This window comes from Leptosomus discolor, chromosome 2 (genome assembly GCF_034619465.1).
Source record: "Leptosomus discolor isolate bLepDis1 chromosome 2, bLepDis1.hap2, whole genome shotgun sequence".
NCBI lineage: Eukaryota > Metazoa > Chordata > Aves > Leptosomiformes > Leptosomidae > Leptosomus > Leptosomus discolor.
Window position 1 is genome coordinate 64,912,285 of NC_141392.1, and position 19,734 is coordinate 64,932,018.

Here is a 19,734-nt window from a genome sequence, read left to right on the forward strand (position 1 = left end):
AATGCTTTTCAGGGCAGGTATAAGACCCTTAATTTCTCAAGTCTCACTACAGTGCTGAGGGCATATTCCAGTCCCCACTAATGTTGATTCACAGAGGGGACAAGAATCTGACAGCCAGCTCTTACCAGTTACCCTGTTAGCTCAACTGTCTGGGTGGCTGTGGAGAATTTAAATGACCATAAACTGCTCTGATAGCGTGTGTTGGGTTCAGTATATTAACACAGGCTCGAATTTTGTATTTTTTCATTACGCATCTGGAAAATTCTGTGCAAAGAGGTTAGGTTAAAAGGATCTCATTTAAATAACAAATCACAATGTCTACACACAAGGGGGCCAAATGTATGTTGTATAGCAGTGGTGTTTCCTAAGTTTGGCTTTATAGCCTTCAGAAATTGTTATCTATATCCTTGTTGTGTGTAATAAATATTAAGTAAAAAGGATGATGAGAACTTCAAATGTCTCTCTCTCTCCACTCCATTAAAATGATAAACAGTTCTCAAATTAATCCAGTATTGTAAGCAATACAAACACAAAAATGCATGCACTCACAGAACAGCAGCTGCAGCATATTCACAGAAAATGAAAATGCTCAGTTCAAGGTTGTTCTGCAGCTCTCCAGATCCTGTGAATACCCACCCCAATAGAAGTCTGATGCAGGACCACAGAGCTTCAAATCTAGTATACTGGTATTAATTACCAACCATCATTCTTTGAAGAAAAAGGAGGAGGAAGCGGGGTGCGCAACATGACTCTCCACCTGGCTAACCCTTGCTAAGAGGCAGTTTCTCCCAGAGGCAGCTCTGCAGGACAGAGGAACGGAGCCCTGAGCGTGAGCTGCAATGCTTGTGCTGCAGCCCTGAGCAGGAGCTTGCCCAACAACCACTGTGGCAACTGACACTCTAAACTCAAGAGATCTATGTACTTTGTTTTTCAACTTCTTAATCAAGCATTGTGGTTCCTCACAGTTACCTGTGAAGCCTAGTCTGTCTCTCCTGCCCTACACCTCACATAGTCTGTTTGACCACCACTTTCCATGTCACAGCTGGTCGTTAGGGACAGGGCTGGCTACTTTACACCCCACAGGGCTTGTTCAGCCTGCTGCTCAGCTCCAGGACAAGTCACAGGATTTGACAGCCCTTGGAGCACGGAAATCAATTTTAATGGGTAGAATATTTGAAGGGGAGGATTTCTGCATGACTCTCAAATGGGTCTCAGCACTAGGAGTTCTCTTTTCATCCATGTCTCATTCCATAAAATATTTAATAACATACCTAAATCCTTCCCTACTCAACAAAGGATGCTTGAGTCCTGATCTATGTATGTATATGACAGATTTGGTGATAGCCCTGCTAGCAGCCTATATGGCTAGGCATCCTCACTAAATGAGCTCACAGGTGCTCTGAAAGCTGCAAGAAAGTACTGTGTATATATGTTATGTATGTAACTGATTATTAGGAGAAAACAAACTGTTCAGCATTGGGCTTTGTTATGCATTGTTTTCAATTGCAGCTGGTTTGTCTGAAATGACATCTTTCTACTAGTCAGTATTTATTGTCTTTGGCAACTCATTAGACTTTCTAGTGATGAATTTTTATTGTTCTTTAGCACTTCTTCCACAAAACTGAGCCAACCAAATTGTCCTATTTGCAAACACCAGTAAAAGGCAAGTGTGAAAGTTTTATGAAGGCTCAGTACGTTATCAAGGCAGCTCTGTGTCTCGCGCTGATGATGAAGCTGCACGTCACCCAGACAAGCAGACTATTGATTTCTCACTGTGAATGACCATACTCATTTAATACTTGAGTCTGTGGCCTAAACCGAGAATCAGGTTAGTATTTCCTTTGAGTGTGCAGGTGGCTAACAGACAAAAGTAATTGCGTAAAGGCTCAAATTCCTGCCTTTTTTTGGAAGCACCAACTGTTTCCAAAACTCCAAAATGTAGAGATCTCAACACTTCTTTTGAAGTCAGTGGAAGCTAATGGGTGAGTGGCACCTGGGGAAATCAAGCTGTTACTTAGCTATCTAAACCTGAACTGAAGGCTGCAATTTTTGGCACCCCTTCATGAAAATGTTGCCTTAGTGATGTTTTACACATGGAATCCAACTCAGATATCTTAAATACATAGCAGAAGCTAATAAAATTTCACCAACAACGACAAAATCATATCTATGGTTGGACATTTTATAATCTGTAATCATTACTAATAAAAGTTTAGGACAGAGTAACAACCGAGTGAAAAAGAAAAGGTAATTTTTAGCCAAGACTATTAATTTTTTTATGGAACTTGTTAGACTTTAAGTTGATGGCGTTCCTTTCAGTATAATCATAATGAGGCCAATATTTTCATTTTTTTCTAATCAGAAATAGTATACGCTTGCTTTACATCTCACAAAAGACCTTTTCGTCAGGCACTAAATTTGTTATAAATACTTTTCTGAACCACCAACTTTGGAGTATATAGGCATTTACTGACGCCTAAGAAACAATTCCAGAAACATACACTCCATTTTTAAACATTTTCATTACACAGAAAGACTGTGATTTCCAAAGTATTTTAAATAGAGCTAGACTACCTAAGTCTGCCAAAGTAATACTAGTATCAGTGTGGAGTGGCAGTTCCTGGCTTCAGTGACATTTCAGTCAGGCCACCACTGAACTGGTATTTTCAGATGCAAAATTTTTTCTCCCCCCTCTCCTTGTTAACATTATCATCAGCAGGATTCAACTTAATGATCCGAAGGCAGATTATCTGTACTTTTCCACAGTTCATCACCTTTTAATAATTTACAAGAATCTACTTAAAAATTGCTGTTTGTTGAATTTTTTAAGAAGTAGTAACTGAAACTTATGATTATTTAAAGTAAAATATAGACTTTATTTTCACGGAAAGAAAGTAGCTTATGGCAATCTGGTCAGTGTTTAAACTAACACACTGCTCATAGGAATAAAAAGATTAGCACTGAAATATAACCCTTAATATTTTAAATTTTACAAATTAGAATGGCTGTTACAAACACAATCCATTTTTTTCTTCCTAGGATCGTAACACAGAAAGGTCTACAGTACAGTAATAACATTATTACTCTATTAATTTTTGCATACAGTAATCTTAGGCATCATTAAAGCTTCTTTAAGATCATAGCTCATGAAACCTGTAGATATTCATTTACAAAAATGAAAAAGCTATTGTTGTTGTTATTACTACAATGTATTAAAATGTTATTTTATTGTAGTTTTTTTAAGGATTGCTTCCATGAAGTGTAATGTTCATTAGTGAAGGTTATTAAATGCTATATCAATGTCCATCTAACAATATGTGATCTTATTACGGCTTTACCTGACCCAGTAAACGTGTCAAGCGATCCATCTCCAGTTGTTGTTGTTGTTTCACTGCTGTTCATGGGTTCTGTTTTGACTGCAAGAAGAGACACTACATAGAAGAATAAGTAGACATGAGATTTTACTTCTAAATTTATACTGGAGTCCTCATGCCAGTCTCATTAGTGGCAGTCCAGCTAGAACAAGCATGCAGTGCAACGGCTTCATCCTTCGCTCTACCACCGTGTTGAGACAATCTACACTTGCTCTGTCTGGAATGGTCATGCATCTAAATAGCTTTTTATCTATGCATTCATCTATCTATTGGTTTTAGCAACTACAATATCTTCTGGGGAGATTTCAACCTAAATCTAATTGATTCTAACAATTCCCTAAGAGTAGCAGAGAGGAAGGAAACGTTAGCTGTCAAGCGATGTAGCACATAACAAAAATAGTTTTGCCTGACAAGTGAAACAATAATAATACGGTTTCATGCTCATATAGAAGCAAATTACTTTCACAGTGCCAGCATTCTGCCTTTCCCCTTCCCCTTTTACAGAGTCTGTGGGGTTTTTTTTGAGCTAGGTCACGGGCAAGCAATTCTCCATAAATGAATAGAGAAGTTTAAAAGAAAAAAAAAAAAAAAGCAAAAGAACTAAAGCACGACACGAACAATAGCCACGACAAGTCAGCTTCTAACTCAGAGGTTACCAAACATTTGGGTACACTCTGAACTCAAATTATTTCTTATGGATCATCATGCACTCTTACCATCCAAGCTATAACTGAAACCACCACAGAGGCAATCTAGATGTTATAGTTTAATATGTTACCTGAGCAGACCATCTGGCATGGACTTTTGTAACTGAGTTTGGGAACCACCCTTCTAATTAATGTGGTAAGAAACAGTGGTGCAGAATACACTGCAGCTTTTATTAGATGTTCGACTGGCAAATGTGGAAACACTCAATGTATGATCACAATTGCTTTGTGGTCAGTTAGGGCTGTGTGTGAGCATTCATCACATATATATCAGCAACTGGTTTATAGATATCACAGGACCAGTCGCTGCCCAGGGGCGCAAAGTGGCAGTGAGGACTTGCATAAGCCACTATCGCAGTTGTACACCAGCTATCAAAATTTCAAGGACACAGCCTGGGATTTGTGGAGAAGTCTTTGTTGCGATATTCGGGCTGGCAGAGCCCCCCCAGCAGGTCTAACATATGCTAAGCACAGGCATCTTCTGCCAGCTAGTTACCTGACACCTCTGAGGGACATCAGCTATCATCTTTCAACATCACTGCATCCACATTTGAATTCACTGGCAATAGTACGGGGAGGGGAGGAATTTCATGTTCTGAGCTGGCAATGTATTTACAAACTATGGCTCGGTTTCAAGTCACCTAATCCCCTTTATGTTCAGTCAAGAAAGAGAGGTACTTCCAGAGGGTGGTTCAGCCCAAGTACAGCTGGAGCTACCCTTGAGTTCATCATCCCTTAGAGTCTATAGAGGAAAAGGTAGTGGATGAGCTAAATAAAGGATTTGGTTTTCTCATGGGAAAAATGTCCAGAATAACTACAGAACCATACTGCTATTTTTCCTGTGTCTGCGAGCACAACGAGGAGCTCACTGGGAACTGCACAGCTACCAATACAGCCGCCTGTGAAGGGCCCTGCTTGAGTTACCTCTCCTGCAACATCACACCCGACTTCCAGTCACACTGCTTAACAGATCTTACTTCAGTAAGTCACGTGGGATGCTGCAGATGTCTACAATCGCACAAGTGACCTATGCTGAATTCAAAGGGATGCCTACTTAGATCAAGTAAGGAATGTTTGAGAAATTGGATGCAGTCCTGGATGCAGCCCTGTGTAACCTGCTCTGGGTGAACTTGCTATGGCAGGGGGGTTGGATTAGATGATCTCCAGAGGTCCCTTCCAAACCCTGCCATTCTGTGATTCTGTAAATTGGGATGTGTTTGTCTCTGTGACAGGGAGAGCACCCTGCAAAGTTGCTGGTGCCCCAGTGCTAATCAAACCAAGTAGCACTTCTTACACAAGTTATACAGTTGTATCTTGCTATTTACTATGTGAGATTAAAAAATATTTGAATGTCTTTTAAATGTAAACTTCTTTTCATTATCTTTTATCTTTAATAAAACTGCCACACCCATATATTCTCCCTGCAAGCAGCAGGACATTAATTCAATATGAAATCATCAAGGAAGAATTTTAGTCACATTTTTTCAAGCTGTTGTGCACTCCTTGTCATTTTGCTGGCTATTATCTTCCCATTTGAAAAAAAAAAAAGATGTGACAAAAATTACACAAAATTAATAAAGTCATTCATAAGAGTAATTAATCATTGCCATTTCTCTATTTAGATGAGAAATATGTGATTTTATTTTCATCAGATCAATAAAATATACATCAAGAAAAAGCTTAAAGATCATTTGTCACAAAATAATTGCCTTCACTGAACTTCAGGCCTCTGAGTAATGTGCAACATGTATTGTTGCTTGAAGCATGAAAAGTAACTAAATTAATTTGTTTTCTGATTACTACATACAGATGTCTGCATGTACTTCCGTAGGAGAATGAAAAATCATACTAAGTTGGAAAGATCTGTATTTTCCCCTTTGAAGATCTTTGTTCATATTTTACTTCATAAGATGCATGTCCCTTTTCTCTGCAGAGTGTGGACATTTACCTACGTGGAAAAACCTACTTTTGCCCGTACCAAGTTACAAACTTACGTTCAGTATTGCATCCAGAAAGACACTCCGGTATATGCCTAACTGTTTTATTTGACAGAAACTTCAGTAATGAATTTAAATGTTTACTTCAGAGTTGTGTCTAGTTCTGGCTAATGCCAGCTGCACTGCACTTCCATCTGCACCAATAGTAACCATCTTTTTATCTCCCTGTCAAGCAGAAAAGGATCTAAACCAAAAGAAACTCTCTTGTGTACTTAACTTGAAGGAAAACATCGTATCCGCACCGTGTTCTGTTGAAAAATACATGTAGAAAGCAGTTTTGTATGTGCTTGATTTTGAATAGTTCTGCTTTGTTACATTCAGATTTTATCACAGTAAGGAATTCATCAAGGTCTTTCCTCAGTTTAGCTAGAGATCTGGACTGTTGCCTTTCTTTCTTTATATTGCATGTCATTAAACCAAGAGGGGGAAAAAACACAAAGCTAAAAAAAAAAAAAAAATTAACATCAGATCAAACCCCCAGGAACATTTATAGATGAAATCAAAATAAAGGCTGATACCAGTTAAAACCACATGTGAGGTAAAGTGTCATTCTGATACTACTATGGCAACTACTCTAGACATAATGCAAAGACTAATTGTTTGATCCAGTATTTTAGATTAATACTTTAAAGACTATACATTTAATACTCTATTTTTTTAAAATGTGGATTAGCTTTATTTTAATTTTTTTTTTTTACATACTAAATGAGTAAAATAAAATGAAAAGCAATCTCAAGCTGGAAATACAGTTGAGTGTTGCTAATAGTGAAGACTGTGCACGTTAACAAATTAGAGCTACCACAATCATCAGGGACTGGGGCATATGATGTACAATGACAGACAGAAGAAGTTGGGCTTGTTCTGTCCTGGGAAGAGAAGGCTGAGGGAAGAGCTAATTGCTGCCTGCAGCTATCTAATGGGAAGGTGACAAAGAACAAAGGCACACTTCTCAAAAGGTGCCCTGTGAAACAACAGGAGGCAACAGACACAAGCTGCAGCAAGGGAAAAATCCAATTAGATGTAAGAGGAAAATTCTTTGCCGTGGGAGTAGTCAGTCCTTGGGACAGGTGCCCAGAGAGGCTGTGGCACCTCCACCTTGATTCAACACTCAACTAGACACTGCCTCGAGCAACATGATCTAACAGCAAAGTTGGCCTTGCTCTGAGCAGTGGTTGGCCCAACTGACCTCCAGGGATCCCTTCCAAACTTAATCATGCTAAGACAAACTCAGAATATAGCTCCTAAGAGGTAACAGTTTCTACGAGTCCTTTACGTGATGAAAGGACTTAGCAGACCAACATGACTACTACTCTACCAACTTCTTTTTTTTTTCTAAAGAACTTCTCTATGTTAAAGACTAAAAACTAACGCAGAGTTTTAAGGGCAAGAGATGCTACTACTACGTATGAAGCATGACAAGCAATTGCAATAAATATTAGAGCAAACAAGCCTGACTAAAAGCTCACGTAAAACAATAAACCACACAGCTTGTCACAGGAATGATTCGCCTCTTTCTTTTAGCAAGCCTTGAGTGTTTTCCTAGGAATATACTCAACTAAAAGCACAGATCTAAACGTTCTACTGCCTATGGAAAATCAGATTTAATGCCAGCAATGCAAGGACTTTCACATTACATTTCCTCACTACTGATAATTAGTAGTTAAATTATTACCTTCCACATTTATCTGAACATGCTGAACAGTTAACTGAGGTGACAGACTAAGTTAGCTTAGTCCTCCCTTATGCTTAAATTCTTGTAACTGAACAAGAGCATTCACATGGAGTCACTTATTCTAGTGCAAATGATTTGTTGTGTTCAAGTCTGAGCTTTTTTTTTTTGGTAAATTCTCTCTGGATATGTGGCTTACAAATGGCAAGCTAATTCTGAATGTTTTGTTAAAAGGAAAGTTTTCGAGATCCTCCCAACTGTAGTCCAAACCTGCACAGCTTAAGCACCTGTGAAATGGCTCGTAGGGAGTCATGGTGATTCATGTGTATGCCTACAACTAATCCCACGTGCACTGCAACAGTGTCATATATATAATTATTATTAATCATTATAACTCATATAATAATGCATGAGAGGAAACCCATAAATGAAAACAACAGCTTGGAAAATTAGGTCAAATGTTTGTAAAGTGGCAAGTTACATGTAGCAGCACACTAGACATAAACTTTAACAATGAAAGTAGCAGAAATAGTAACAATAATGGCAACTGATTTGTGCTCAGGTAATTACGTAATGTTGTACCTAAAATCAAAAGAAAAATAAATGGGCATCCTGTGGAAAATCCATTAGTCTGACTTCCAGCAATGCTGACTACTGGCAGTTCCCAGCAATGTTGATCACCACGGGGCTCTCCCGATCTCTTGGAGCATGTACACAGTGAAGCTAATTTTAAGTGGGTTAAATTTTCCTTGCGCATCAAAGCGCCTTCAAAGTATGGTAAGAACTATTTATTGCAACTTCCTACCAGTTTTCTGGTTGTGGGAAAGGCCTCTGAGAAACGGTGGAAAAAAAGGGGTGAGAAAAAAAACCTATGGAAATGTCCAAACCGCATAACAAAAGAACAGAGCAAACCAAGAGAGATGTTACACAGCAGTCATGGAGACACACCACCACACACATGCACTGTACCAGGGTCTCTCATACTTGTTGCAGAAGAGGGAGTACTGCAACTCAGCAACCAGTCTGCAGTATTTAACACAGTCATGTTGTCTCCTGAGAACAGGAATGGTATAATGGTTCATTCTCCCAATGGCTGTTCAGTGTACATGAATAGTCTTAAAGGCAAGTAAGTGTTTCTGCCCTTTGAGCCGAGTGTTTTAAACTGCATTGTACTGTTTTTATGTGTATTGTTTTAACTGGTTTATTTATGCAAGTATAATATAGAGCCACCCAGTCACTAGTGTTCTTAAATGGTATGCTTGAAGTTTTCCCTTTATACTGGAATGAGGTTTCTATCTAAAAATATAAATAGGTTGAACCTTAATGGTTCAGCCTGTCTCTGCAGAGCTCTGTTACCCTCACAGGCACATACACTTTTTATGGACATTGACAGATTTTTTTTTTAAATAGTGGTAAGTGAATAAAACGCTTTACATTGCGGCCAGAAAGAACAAACTAAAAAAATTTTCTGGGTGCCAACTGTTAAAATAGGCAGCAACATATAAACTCCAAAAAAGAAGGCTGAAACTCTAGCTTGACTCATATCCATGGTGTCATTCTCATGGACACTAATGGGAACAGGACTCCATCTCAGAACGTGGTACCCTGCCTCCTGCTGCTCCAATTCAGCCATGGCAGAATCTATTATCTGAAAGCATTGGAACATCCGTGTTGTAGCCGCATGGTAGTGCTGTCCCTATGGTAATAGATACAGCAGTAATAACCAGTTACTTTTGATGAAAATCTAAAAATCTCTTTATGGCAAAATTTCATTCCCTGCCAAGAAGTGGATTTAGCATGTTCATCATGTAAAAAAAAATACCTAAGCCTAATTTTGATGCACTTCTTTTGACAGAGATTTTAAATTAAACTAAATGTGTGTAGCTCAGGGTATAAGAGTAAATTATCACTCAGCAATGAAGTATGATGCAGAAAATGCAATCTATTTTGAGTTACCCACAAGTATAACCAAACTGTAACATTTTGTTCAGATCAACCATTCCAAGATTTTCCTTGTTTCACCTTTGCACAGTTCTGCCTCTTACTTCAATTGGTGCAAACTGAAGAAGTGCTGTTGGAAATAGCATATTTACACTGGTATGACTGTCATTTTTTCATAATTCTTGCTGGGTTTATAAATAAGCTTATGCTTATCCTTGAAATTATGCTAAAAAAATACATATGACTAAAAACTAGACAAAACTGTCTATGTACCAGCAGTGTCTTATACTTACCTCCTGTTCCATTTGTTGTAACTGATGTGCTACTGAGATTAGGTTTATCCAGTTTGGAGCTACCCGCCGCATCACTGCTTCCAACAAGATTATGAGGACTGGCTAGATCTTGCATTTCCATAGACCTGTTAAAGAAGAAGGTGACAGTATTTAAACGCATTGTGATACTACCGATAATAATCTGCTTTTTCTATAACAACTTTTTTTACATGGACAGTTTGTAGTGCAGCCAGTTTAAGAACTCAAATCAGGTTCCTTTAAGGTCATCTTTGCTTTTTACCAAATCTAGAAAAGTAGCTAATAATTTGATGTGAACAACAACACCACCAGTATTTTTCACTATTCCTTTAGGTATTGTGAAATAAATGACATAGGCTTATGAAACTGCTCAAAGACCTTGTAAAAGATGTGCATGAGGGAGTGCATATAGACGGACGGACAGATGGAGGGATAAATGCACATATTTCTTAGAAGAAAACAGAGAAATGAAGTGAAAAGTCAGTCATTACACAAAAAGTCAGAATAGGAACTTCTGCCTCCCATTATCTGTATTCAAACCACCAACAGTCACTGCATCCACACTAAATCATAGGAACAGACCATACATGTGAATAAACAGAACTTTCATGTACATCTGGAAGATTCTTCACTCTTACAAATGCATATATACTTACTATCTCACTTGATTTTTTTTTTTCTCTTCTGAGTAATTTCTAGGAAACTTGAAAAATTTCAAGTGGATTTAGACCACAATGTGTTTCAGCATCACAGTTACACTGGGGGACTGTGGAAGGCTTTCATTCAGTGACAACAGATCTGCCTTTCTCAGACAACGCAGACGAAGCAGACAAGGAGCATTTCTTGTTAGACGGGTAATTGCAATCCAATTTGCAGTGTGTGCTCGCCTATTCCTTACTTCATTTATAAATTAATTACACAGATTTTTTTCCCCAAAGAAACATTTTTTCTATGTATAAGCAAAGCAGCCAGCCCATCTGCAGCATGAGAACCGTTTACCATATGTATACTACAAAGGCCAACAGAAAGATTGCCTTACAGAGCTGCAAAAGCCCAATTATATTGTAAAAGACTGAAATGGCTAGGAAAGGGATAAACAGTTGGGATAGTTCAGTAAGAGTAACTGCTTCTGTATATTCATATTCTGACCAGGAAAATCAGAGGCAAATCATTAGGCAAAACCCAGCATCTTCAGTATTTATTGCAAGTTTAACTTCGAAATTGTCTATCTTCCACGCTCCACATGACCTTCTGTGGGGAAAAAAAAACCCACCCAAACAAAAAGCCACTCTTTCCATCAAATATGGGTCTGTTGTCTGAATCTACTTTTTTCCTCCAAGATAAGGAAAAGAAGAAAAACCCACAGAATGAAAATGTCTCCCATTTTGTGCTCCTAATTCTACTGATCTCCTGGATGCTTCAGCTTGCCTCTCATTGTGTTCTTTTAACCGAACACACAGATTCAGAGCTTTCATGTCTTGAATATGTAACAAAAAATGTAGGAAATATCTCAACTGGGAAAACGTACCAAGGCCTTACACAAAAGCCCATGAAGCGAAGAATCTCATTTACTCCAGAAAATGCTCAAATCAAACCTGAGATGCATCGATTCTCCACTGTCAGGGCAGCCTCCCCAGCAGCAGGCTGGATGAGCAGGGGAAAACTGATACTGCAGGAGGCCATGCATCAGCAGGTAAGAATTTTATAGCCATATTCAAGGAAATGCAAAGGCATAAACTGAGATTTGAACTGCCTTGACCTGGATTTCTTCATCTAATTGTATATACATTTCTATACATCTGTCAGCAGTGCATTATATTTATTGTCTACTGGAAATGTGATCAGTGTTAGATGAAATAAAATGAACTCAAATGGTTTACTAGTCCATCAGTTTTTGTTTAGTACTTTCTGTACAAGGACAGCAGCTAAAGGTTAAAAAACGTCTGTGAGTTTCCATCTTGTATGTATTTAAGGGAGCAGGAGAATGCTACAGAAAATAAACAATGTGTGTTTCATTGCATATACAGTCTAATACTCCCCACGTGTTCACTCAGCAGTTTAAGTGTCATGATTTCCTGCTCAAGTATGATCAGCCCACAGATACCTAATGAGCAGTTCTAGCTTAGAAAGTTCACATGTGCTTTTTTTCTTGTTTAGCATGAAAATTATAATAATTTCTTTTCAGCCATGCATATATCCTGGCCACAGATGCAAATGCTTCAGCAATATTTCATAAGCAAAAGCATTGATTTACCTAGCTGCTGTATTTAAGAAGTATCCATCTTAAGCACTTTTCACACTCAAACAAATCAGTTTTTCTTAATCAGAAAACTAAGTCCACTGATTTTCATTTGTCTGGCAGAGAATATAACCAATCAAACTTTATAAAAGGGATAGTTTTTATTCCATACCACTACAAAACCTGTTGTGCAGAAAAGTCTTTTATTTGCCTTCTATTTGTTTTCTATAGCAAATAGCATCCCAGTCCACAGACGTGGCAAGTTAATTAACTAATAGTATGTCAGAAGTAGTGCATTTACAAATAGACATTTTCTCTGCATGAGTAAAAGACATCTTGCACTTATTGGTAGTCTATTAAGGATAAAAAGGATTTCCAAACCAATAAAAAGTTTCACAAATCCATGTGTACACATTACATTTATCCTGGGTGCTCTATCCTGTGTGAACAAGTAAGGGGATTATTTTGATGTATCCCTGTGTGATTTATTTATTGAAGGGCACATGTTATCTTCTGTGTAACAGATGTCATTCAATTCACCTTTAGGATGCATTTAGTTTACCTTTAGCACAAAAAAATTCTCATGAAGATGTAACAGACCTACTAATATCTTACAGTTTCAGTCAATGGAGGATTCAGGAAAAATGCTTAATAAAATGGATGAAATAATTCCAACATCTTGAATTCATTTTGTCAAACTAAATGTTTATCAGAGTCCTGCTTTCACTGACTTAATCAGAAGCAGGTTCAGGTTCAGTATGTGTTTTCCTGCACTAAAAAAAGTAAAAAAGAGTGATCTCCAAAGGACCAATTAATACTTATAAGTTTATGTGTTTATTTATTAAAGACTGTTTTCTAGTAAATGCAGTGTTTCAATTTATACAGAATAAAGCCTATTGTTAAAGATCTTTAAAAAACTACATTGTACTTTACTTTACAAACAGAAGTACAAAACTTCATTTTTTTCAATTTTTGTTTCTCTGCCAGACACGTAACTGTTTGATCTTTAGTCTTCCCCCTCTTGCATTGTCTCAGACTACTTTTTAGAGTAATTAAGTAAAATGCTAAATTTTATCAAAAGATAAATTTTGAAATAGATTACTTGGTAAGAAGATGTTTTTATTTTCTCTTGACTGTTTGTTTGAAGAACAGAAGTGTGATTCCAAGCTCCTGAGTAAAAACCTAAAATCTGGCAACACGGATTTGCCTTTTATTCTGCTTTGGCTACGCTTTCATTCTTTGAGAATTAGTATTTGCACATGCTTAGTGGATCATTTTAGAGGCTTACTGGAAAAGTCTCTAAACCACTCCATTTCACAGAACACCCTCCCAGTTCCTCACAGGCTTTAACTCCAACCTGTATGTGGACAATTATACCGAATTGAAGCGGGTTTGTATCAAAAAGATTTCCATGTATGAATCCTGGGCCTTCCACATTAGAGTGCATTTCATTCCCTGGCTTGAAGTGAGATCTTTTCAAGGGTTAACCTATGTTCAGAAGCAGGTTAAGGAATAGTATCTGAAGAGAGAAATTCCCCCTGCCCCCGTCTTTACAAGGGCAGCTGAACAGAACTTGTCATGCACCCTAGACCTCCGAAGTGCACAGCTCAGCACCATAATCCAACCTTGCATAGGAAGGTTTAAGTATGGCTAATCAAGATTGCCCAATTTGACAAGTATTTTACTGTATTTCTGTATAGCTTTTGCTTGTATTATTTTAAAGGTAAAAAGCTCAAGCCTTGCTTCTAGGGTTGTGTTTTTAAAATGCTTGTATTTTTTTTTCTTTCATTACAATTACAAATCCATTCATGCATTGCTTTTCTTCAGCAGAATTAAAACCTATTTCTGGAAAATCTGGGTTTTGTAACCGTGTTATCCATTTCCATTTACAATTAAACTACTATAAATATGGACTAAGTTCTGGGTCCTTCCACAACTTGAAACTCCATTGATTATTCATGAATTCTACAAGTAGATCATATTTACATAATTTTCTTCCGTAAAGAGATGATGATTTAAAATGTAAACTTTTCGCTACATAATCTACTTTTGCTGTATTTCAAAATTTTTTACTAACAAGATCGAAAGTATGAAATAATTTATCGAAGATTCATAAAAGAATAAATATTCTAATGTGACAACAAAGTACTTCAGATCCTAACCAGAACATTTTACAAATATTAATTGCTCACTGTGCAAAATTTACAGTAAATCCAAAATAAAAGAGAACTAACAGAAGCACTAGCTAAAGGCTATGTAAAATTGAATAATTTCTCTCAGTTTATAAATTAATCAGTACAAAAATTTTTAAAGGATTTAAAAGGATTTTTCTTTTTAAAATTCTTTTCTAGGAAATTACCTACATAATTTTCTTTAGCGTAACCTTTACTAAACATCACTGTGGCAAAAATCCACATTATTTGGGTTTTTTTTGGGGGTAGTTTCCCCCATGCTTTTCTTACACATTTCCAGTTGTAACCCCAGTCCTTACATATCCCAGATTTTCTCACAGAAATCTGAAGCCTTGTCCAATTAATATGTCAGCTACCTTGAAGCTTCTGAAATTAAACAAACAAGTAATTTCCCTTTGTTTAAAGTTAACTATTAGAGCAATATGAAAGTTGGTTAACTTAGCTGTTCAGACTCAGCTAATTCTGTTTCATACTGCTGTCAGCTCAGCTCTCTGACCAACCACACAGTTTTGATGACCAGTGGGGTGGGTTTTTTCCATTTCTCACAGAATTTTTTTTAGCTAGCTGTTTCAGCCCTGTTCTGAACAGGACTAGCAAGCCCACCTCTCTTCCATATGCAGTCTGAACTACCTCATACAAGTCTTTCACTGTAATCAAAAAATTAGAATGGATGCACCTACACTAATGTCATTAGTCCAATAAAATCTACACAAAATCTGCAATAAAGTTCAAAACAATCAATAAGAATAGATACAACATATTTACAGAATTTTTTCTAGGTTTTTGTTTGGTTTCGGGTTTGTTTTTTTTTTTTTTTTTTCCTCCAAAAACTGTATTTTACACATTACATGCACAGTTAGGCCAGGGATTTTTCATGTTTACTTGCACCTACACAAACTGTAAATAATGCAATTAAAAAGAAGTTACATCAACCCTTCAAGAGTCCTCAAAGAACACAGTGGGCAGTAAGAACAAAGGCGGAGAGAGAGAGATCATGGGTGATGGACAGGTTTCCAGGGAATATACACACACATACAAATACGTGTACACTAACACACAGCTATATGCAAACTTAATAATCCTTTGGTGCTAAATATCCACACATACATGTGTATAAGTGTATAAACGTGCAACAAAAAACTTTCCAACATCTTTCCACCAAAGACTTTCACAAATAGTGCAATACAACACACAGCCTAAGAATACTCCTGAAACGAGTAACTTTTCCAATCATTACACTAACCCTAAAATACAGGTTAATAATATTTTCTTTTCCAGGTGTTTTTACCCTGTGTATGGCAGCCTTGGTCATTTTTTGCCACTGCAAAAGATAATGAAGAAACAGTAAAACCGATGAGAGAAATTTGCTCCACTGAGATGACTGCCCCCCTTGTCTTTCGAGGCCCATCAACCCCTCCTGTATATCTTCTCACACTCAATAGATGGCCAAAATAGCAGATCTTTTGCTATTCCAGGCACAATCTTGCAAAAGCATGCCCCTCCATCATGCAAGTTCTGGGAGCTTGCCAGAGAGTTAAAACCAAATAATACCACTGGACACCAGCAAGACCTCCTTTCCACTCTCCTTGAGGCCCCATTTCTTAACTTGTAAAGTGATCTGATACAGTGCTAAGAAGCAGTAAAAAATGTCATGTTATAGGGATAAAACCAGCAAATGCTCTTCAGAATTTTATTTTAATATTACTATTTTTTTTTAACAATCCAGAAAACAAGTACTAAACTTTTTGCAACCATTTGGGGATGGAAGGTGGATTCTAGCTGTATAATTTCTATTTCTCACGGTTTTGTAAGTAGGGTGTCAACTTTCATATTAAAAAAGTAAGAGAAAGAAGTGAAATTAATGCCACATTGATAACCTAAAAAAATACTTCTCCTCTGTCAATCTACAACCAATGTCAGATAGAGGGTATCCAAGGGAGGGAACCTTAGTGAAACAAAGAACTAAAACATTAGAGTTTTTCTACCATGTTAAAAAATACCACATAGGTAATAAATAATAAAAATACTATGAGGTTCAGCTTTGTAGAACTGTAAGTGTACAGTAAGGACTGTAGTAGACTCCTTATGAACATGGATGATTCATTAAAAGCTTGAATATCATCATGCAGCTTCCCAGTGCATGAGTTCAAGCTCACAGAAAAATATCCTCTACCCAGGGACTGCAATAAACACACTGTGGAGAGGGCCCTTCTAGTACAAAGTGACAATAATTTGAGGAAAACTCAAAACTTCCTGATTTTGTTGAATAGACTTTTCGATCTCAACAACACTGCTTACCTTGCAGAGGATGGGACTCCTTAGGGGATCCTTTGGGGCATAAAGAGGCATTGATTGTGATTGTATCTCAGTTTTGCTTTCACACCTATTGTCCTTCTCTTGGATATTCAAGCTTTAATTCCAGGAGGAAAAAACCCTCATGCAGACAGTATTACTTTACAGGCAGGCAGTGTCAGTGCTTGGGACGCAATTGGTACAGAGGGCTCAGCTGAGAACGTGGGTAAGCAGGTTCGGTGACAAAGACCAGCATTGTAGTGTGCCTCCCTATGCTGTTCACAGCCAGAGAAAAAGGACATTTCTTTTAACAGCACTGCACCTTCTTCTGCAGCCCCCTTCCCATTTCCCCATTTTTGCTGTCACCCTCCCTTTTTGACCCTGTGCTACCTTGAAGAGTCTCCGTGCTTCCTGACAACTAGGTGTCAGAATTTTTTGTCTTCATTAAATCTATGCTTTCTGCTTTTCTCACCGCAAGAGCAAACACCAAAAGCCATAGCTTTTGTTAATCTAGCATATGGCTATTTCTATAGTAATAAGCAGATATTGTTTTACTGAAAGGGATATATGGATTTCTTTGTGGGTCTAGTGAGAAAATATAACTAAATACTATAAAGAAGAATTGCTTACTAATTCAAGTTTATTTTTGCTGGAAAAGAAAAACTGACATTTTCTTTTCCTGCCTGAGGAATAAAACGAAGGTGAAAAGGTTAGGTTTGCTCTGGTGATGACTAAACACAGCAATGAATTTAGAAGGCTTAGATTGTCATGCTGTATAATTGCTGAAAACTATTATTTGCTTAAAAGTCAGTAACTGTATGGTTTCCCTGGTTTCTGATCGACTGGGACATTTTATTTCAGTTTTATGTCATTTAATGTGGTTTCCAGAAAACCACAGAAAACTGTCTATTCTAGTGCAGTGCAGTTGGCCACAAATCCACATCACATCATTTTCTCACTGCTTTCTGACTTTTACTGGGAATTAATGTCATTTCCCTGACACAATTAAAAGACAACGTAAAATTAGTTTGGATTTCCACACTTGTGGATTAAACATAGAATAATTTCTAGGAATCATTTCTGGATTCTTCTGTTGGACACGTAGTCCATTTGTCCAAAGCCAACAAGTATTAAGATGAACAGATGAGAATCAAGACAAATTGGGGCAAGGTGGGACATATTAAATTATTTACCTCAGCATAAACTTCCAGCTCAGCCTCTCTATGCTCAGGAGATTTCTTCAGTTACAGAATTCAGGTCTACACTAGCGAAATGAGCAGGCTGTCACTGAAAAGGTAGATAGGTAGATAAAGGGAAGCCTTTTCTTTTTCATACGGCTCCCTTTCCACCTCACTTCCCCACCCTGCAGTTTGGGATTGACTTGATTTGATGAAGGCAAACGATAGTTTTATATGGGAAACTATCATATTCTGATGTGATAAACTGATGCACAGACAAAAAGCAAGGCTATGCTGAGCAATACCTTCTGACCAGCTGGATCCCAGTGTTTGAGACCTCCTTTCTGGGCTATCCAAATGTGACAGCCATGGGTTTGATGTGATATGATTTTAGTTCAGGGTCTACGCTCCAGGCACTGGAGGAAGTATCTGGAAAGAGGCAATGTGGTGTCTGAACAGGTATTTCCCATCTTGCCAAAGAAGAGGGGAGATGGTTGAAGAAAACCACTCCACAGAGCCATAGAGAACATCTAAACTATAAGCGGTGAGGACCAGGGACTGATGCAATAGCAGAGAGAACAGTATAGAGCTCAATTCTCTTTGTCTATGTACAGGCTGGCCCACCCTGAACCTGGTACATGCCAGCTGGCACACACCAAACCCATGCCTAGCACAGTCCCAACAGCAGCAATGATGCCACAGCTCAGGCTCAGGCAGGAGCATGTTTCACATGCTGCCACAAGCCCAGCCACACAGCCCACAGGCTGCATTACACAATTCCTGATCCTGGTGTGAACAGAAAATACGTAAAGGTACAGAGGAGGTTAAACTCATGTTTAACCCACTACTTAAAAAAAGGTGGCTAAAGTAGGTTTTGAAGTCATTATGTGAGCATTTAAATAAATCAAAAGCAATAATGACACTGCAGTTCCACAGGGAGCTGTCAAGGGCCCAACTTACATGAAATACGGACTACCGGTTTACAGACACGTAAGATCTAAACGCAAGTCTTTGGATCACAGGGCCACATTTTCAAAGCATAGTTCACCCAACAGCTCCCATTTCCACTTCTGATCACTTCCAGATGTGATTGGCACTTGCGAATTCTGTGGTTCTTACAACATGATGAGCTGTGTCATAAACAAATAACAAACACTTCTGTGGAGATGGCTGAAACACAAACTGCAAGCCTGTGGCCTTCCCTCCTACGCCACAACTTCTGCAGAACAAATGCTCAGAGTCACATCTGAAAAATCTGCTGGGAATTTCAGAGTTCTTTATGCATCTCTGACAGGTGATCTGGTGGGAAGTAAGGAACAGGTAACAAACCCAATGACTGGAGAATCTCACTAAGTCTTTCTTTGGTGCTTTTAAGTCTCATTTGATCAACAATGACTGTTTCTCATATATACAGAGGAATGTAGAGATGATCAGCTCTGCCAGTTACTAGCCTGTTGCTAATCTGTCCTTTGTAAAACATTGCCTTCGAAGCCACACTTTCGAAGCTTTCTGTACAGGATTTCAAAACATACCAGAGAAAACACAAGGCAGTGTTCCTCATGGCATGACAGTCTGATTTTAAGTGGAACAATGAGAGGAGTTTTGAAAGGGCTGTTTGAAGCCCTAATTTCCTATGGACAATGAATAGGGGATGCTCTAGCACCTCTGCTCTTTAATGAGAGGAAATGCCTTCTTCCAAACGACATGTTAATGGCAGACTGCAATGCGAAGAAGCATCAAAGCACAGAAGGTCCTCAAAATTCCTAGTACTCATGCACACACGATAAAGAAGAATCTCTAGGGATAACTTTGTCACTACTATCTTCCCACTACC

The 19,734-nt window shown here is 38.0% G+C and overlaps 1 protein-coding gene across 2 annotated transcripts in view; it reads right to left on the reverse strand.

Moving 5' to 3' along the window:
• The window catches only part of EYA4 (EYA transcriptional coactivator and phosphatase 4), a 49,870-nt gene extending 39,768 nt beyond the window's left edge, over positions 1–10,102 (reverse strand). For both annotated transcript variants that reach the window (XM_009958036.1, XM_009958035.1), the window contains exons 1-2: positions 9,982–10,102; positions 3,339–3,416 (exon numbers count right to left, since the gene is read on the reverse strand). In XM_009958036.1, the coding sequence (XP_009956338.1) occupies positions 3,339–3,416; positions 9,982–10,102 (199 nt within the window). The remainder of the gene's footprint in view (positions 1–3,338; positions 3,417–9,981) is intronic.
• Between the last annotated feature and the right edge of the window lie 9,632 nt (positions 10,103–19,734).